The sequence below is a fragment of the Echinops telfairi genome, unplaced genomic scaffold (genome assembly GCF_000313985.2).
Source record: "Echinops telfairi isolate 266 unplaced genomic scaffold, ASM31398v2 ScPeMD7_1713;HRSCAF=2227, whole genome shotgun sequence".
Lineage (NCBI taxonomy): Eukaryota > Metazoa > Chordata > Mammalia > Afrosoricida > Tenrecidae > Echinops > Echinops telfairi.
Genome location: NW_022105611.1, coordinates 10,377,074 through 10,381,451, shown reverse-complemented (window position 1 = coordinate 10,381,451; position 4,378 = coordinate 10,377,074). Strand labels below are relative to the sequence as shown.

Genomic DNA, 4,378 nt, shown 5'->3' with positions numbered 1-4,378 from the left:
TCCTTGTAATCGGTTCCCTCTTTCCAACCCACTCTCCCTGTACCCTCCCTGTATCGCCACTCACACCACTGGTCCTGTAGGGATCATTCACCCTAGATTCTCTGTAGTTCCAGTTCCTATCTGTACCAGTGTACATCCGACAGAAAATACTTAAAAGCAACACTGTATACATTTGTTCTCAGTATCCTTCTGCAAACAATCAATCACAAAATTTGGGGTTTGGCTTAGTTCTGATTTATTTTAAATAACAAGTAATTTCAATTTTCTAATTTCCTGACACACAGTAGATTTAAAAAAGTATAATATTTATAATCATAGCAATCTGGCATATACTTTAATAAGAGGGAAAAATCATCTTTTTATTTATTTTGTTACTTGATCCTTCTGATAGTGTTACTAATATTTCTCCATTTTTGCATCTAGCTCCCCTCCCCAGCCCAAACCTTTCTCTGACTTTAAAGGCAGAATATGTTCCAGAGAACCAGTAGTACCCTGTGAACACCTCAATCTAAAGAGGTTCCTGTTGAACTCTGTCTTGCAGTGAGAGCTCACAAGAAAATTGTAGAATTGAGACACCTCCTGGAAATTGCTGAGAGCAACTATAAACTCTTGGGAGGAATAACAGAAGAAGAGCTAAAGCAGAAGAAAGAAAAGCTGGAGTCTGAAAAGTAATGTCCTCACCATTTTAATGGGCTTGTTTTTAATTACTTCTCCTAAAACTACACGAGAATTTGTTGACTAGCAACTTTTTATTTCATTCTCACCAAAACACATTTGAAGGATTCCTGGTAATACAGTGGCTGTGTTCTTCGCTGCTGATTCAAAGGTTGGTGATGTGAAGCCACTTCAAGGCAGAAAAGTGTGGCAGTCTGCTTCCCTAAAGATTTGCCGCCTTGGAACCCCTGTGGGGTGGTTTTATGAGTTGGAATTGACTAAAAGTAATAGGTACAGGGTGTTACGTCCATCTGTTTCCTTGCTAAGTCTCCAGATGGAGAATTTAAGATTTTTTTTTAGACAATCACTACTTCAAACCCTTCCCCAGTACAGATAACATAGTCCTCAAACATCCCCACCAGACTGGACTGCCAGCTCATCAGTCTGAGATCCCCTCCCATGTTCACTGACATGTTCAGGAGAGAATGAATGTTCCTGTGTAGGGGCAGTAAGGAGTCATACATCTGCCCTCACTTTTCACCTCCTTGAACATTTCACACCTCTTCTTAACTAATTAAAGACTCCTAATATTTCCTACCCTGGTGGTGTAGTGGTTAGGAGTTGGGCTGTGATCTGCAAGGTCATCAGTTCAGAACCGCCACCAGCAACTTCTTGGGAGAAAGACTGGGCTTTCTATTGGAGTAAACAGTTACAACTTGGAAACTCATAGAGTGTTGCTATGAATCAAAATTGACTCAATGGCAGTGAGGTGTTTGTTTTGTTTTGTTTTGAGTGGGTGGGTAGGGGAGCATTTCCTAGGGTCGTCATGAGTCGGAATTGATTAGATGACAGCGAGTTTGGTTTTGGTGTGAATATTTCCTTCCTTCCCCTGCCTGTCTGTGTGCTTTGGAAGTAAACAGGGAAGGCATGAAAGGATACCAGTAGCTTAATCAAACTGTGGGCCTGTAATGAGCCTCAAGCATGCATGTTCTTCCCCAATCTTTGCTTTCTGACTGTGTCTTAGTTGTGAAGAGTTTTTGTTTGTGTGTCTCCACCCCTCACCCCTCCTTCCTCTGCCTTTCCTGCCTTCTCAATCAACCCTTAGTAAGACTGAGTACATGTTTTCAGACTTAGTCCCTAAGTTTGATACAGAGTAGTATGTTACCCTTCCATGGGTTCTTGAGTTTGAAAAAGAAACAAAGCCTTAGCACTGAAATACTCGTATCTCTTAGTTGGATTTTAGACATTAGGAAACTAAAGCAAAAAAAAAAAATTTTAATACATCAGGAGACCTTGGTGTCTTATCACATTGTTTAGGTAACTGTCTAATACCTGTAGATTGTTTAAAGTGTTTTGAGTTGTGGAATCTTTTCAGCATTGCCTCTACCTAAAGAGCCTAGCTGAAAGTTCTTAAGTTCCTTGTAGTATGGAAAAATACTTCACAGTGGAACACTTACATTTTCTAGAAAGACCCTTTTTGGAAACCTGTGTGCAGTGGAAACCACCAGAGAAGGAAAATGAAAATATTTTCCACAAAAATAAGTGCTAGAAAAGTGGTAAGATTGTCCCCTCTGGGGTAAGGTGGAAAACTTGTGAGACTTGCAGAAACAAAGTACAGTAGCCCCATAGAGTTCTGACTCTCACAGGTTTCACTGCATTGTATGTAATCTTCACAACTCTTTGAGGTATTGTTATTTCTCTCACTGAGTTAGTTAATTGTGCCAGCCTGGCCGATAATCACATGTGGTGCTGGTTGAAAGGTGGAGGGATAAATGGGTGGTGAAGCCTCGCCTTTCTAGTTCTCGGGTCTCTTGCTTTGTGATGGTCGCACCAGGGTGCAGCTGCCTTAGCAGTTCCCTGCTCCAGCTTGCAAGATTGACTTCATACAAGACATCCCCAAGGAGAAGCCACATGGACCTATCCCGATGCAGCCCTGGGTGCTGGAGCAGCCGTGTGGAGACCCCTGCTAGTGCTGAGATGCTTATTCGTTCACTGACTCAGCTTTCCTCCTGCAGTCGGCATCATTGCCTCTGTTTTGTGAGGTGGAAGACTTTGTGAACTGGTGTTGGGTTAATGGGTTAATGTTGGACTTGTGGGCTTGGGCAGCATTGGGTTGGGATGTTTTCATGATGCACCTTTTCTTTACATAAAATTCTCTTATACGTGAGTCGCCGTGGATTTGTTTCTCCAAAGTACCTAGACTAATACACTCACCATACAGATTAGGAATTCCAGATGTAATGTAGAGGCTAAATCACTTGTCTCAAGTTACAGTCATGAAAGGGATCAAGAAAGAATTTGGTTTGAGTCTGTATGACTCCAACTGATACTTAAGATTATGTAGGAGTTTAATAATCTGTCATGTAGCTACTATTGATGTAAAAGATTTTGTTTGTTTGAGATGAGCTTCTTTGACACTAAAGACTCTAAGTTCATTGCAATGGATTTCTGAACGAAAATATTTGTTTTGTTTTCTTAAGGATTGCTTGATCATTTATGCCAAAATGTACTTTCACTAGCTGAGAATGAATGCAGTGTTTCCTATAATTCCACCCAGAGTAAGCTTTAAATTTTCTCAGCATTTATTCTCCACTTACTTTTGAGTTCATTTAAAGAAGTTTACTCGTTAAGGACAAAATTGCTGATCCTAATTGTAGTTGAAAAGAAAAACTGGATAAGCACTGGTTTGAAGGATGCCCTTTAAAAAAAAAATCATTATATTGGGGCTCGTACAGCTGTTATCACATTTCATCCATCCATCTATTGTGTCAAGCACATTTGTACCTATATTGTCACCATCATTCTCAAAACATTTTCTTTCTACTTGAGCCCTTGATATCAGCTCCTCATTTTCCCCCCTCCCTCCCTCATGAACTCTTGATAATTTATATATATATATTTCTTGTCCTACACCGACCGCTATCTCCCCTCACCCACTTTTCTATTTCCCCCCTGGGAAGGGGTTATATGTTGATCATTGTGATTAGTTCCCCCTTCCTCCCCCAATTTCCCCCTTCCCCTCCTGGTATCGATACGCTCATTATTGGTCCTGAGGGGCTTATCTGTCCTGAGTTCCTTGTGTTTCCAGCTCTTCTTATCTGTACCCATGTACATGCTCTGGTTTAGCCAGATTTGTAAGGTAAAACTGGGGTCATGTAGTAGGGGGAGGAAGCATTATAGAACTAGAGGAAAGTTTTATGTTTCATCGGTGCTGTACTGCATCTGACTGGCTCTTCTCTTCCTGGTGACCCTTCTGTAAGGGGATGTCCTTTTGCTTTTGTTGTTATTCATTAATTAAGTCAAACTCACAATACAATAAAAAGAAGTCTGCATTTCTTTGCCGAGGGGAATGAGAACAATGATGTTCCTTCCACTGTTGCATTTAGAGGCTTTCACAGGTGAACTCTGACCCAGCCTCAGCTTTAACCCACTCACTTCCTTAACTGAGCTACTGCGGTAGTACACTTAGATTGCCCTCAACCTCAGTCCAGCATGTTCTGTGAATTCTAGTCCCCTCATCTCCAGCTATACAAAAGAAAACAGACAGACAGACCGACCCAAGGACAAACTAAATAATAAGACAAAACCCTAGTTGAAGCTACATTTTTTTAAAAAATCAATTTATTGGGGCTCACACAATTCATCACAATACATAGATCAATTGTGTAAAGCACATCTATACATTTGTTGCCCTCATTATTCCCAAAATTCGCTTGCCTCTTGG

The 4,378-nt window shown here is 40.8% G+C and overlaps 1 protein-coding gene across 4 annotated transcripts in view; it reads left to right on the top strand.

Annotated features, from left to right (window-relative positions):
• Positions 1-4,378, top strand: part of ANKRD42 (ankyrin repeat domain 42) — a 75,005-nt gene that overhangs the window by 55,387 nt on the left and 15,240 nt on the right. For all 4 annotated transcript variants that reach the window (XM_045293214.1, XM_045293212.1, XM_045293211.1 and 1 more), the window contains one exon: positions 542-668. In XM_045293214.1, coding sequence (XP_045149149.1) covers positions 542-668 — 127 coding nt within the window. The remainder of the gene's footprint in view (positions 1-541; positions 669-4,378) is intronic.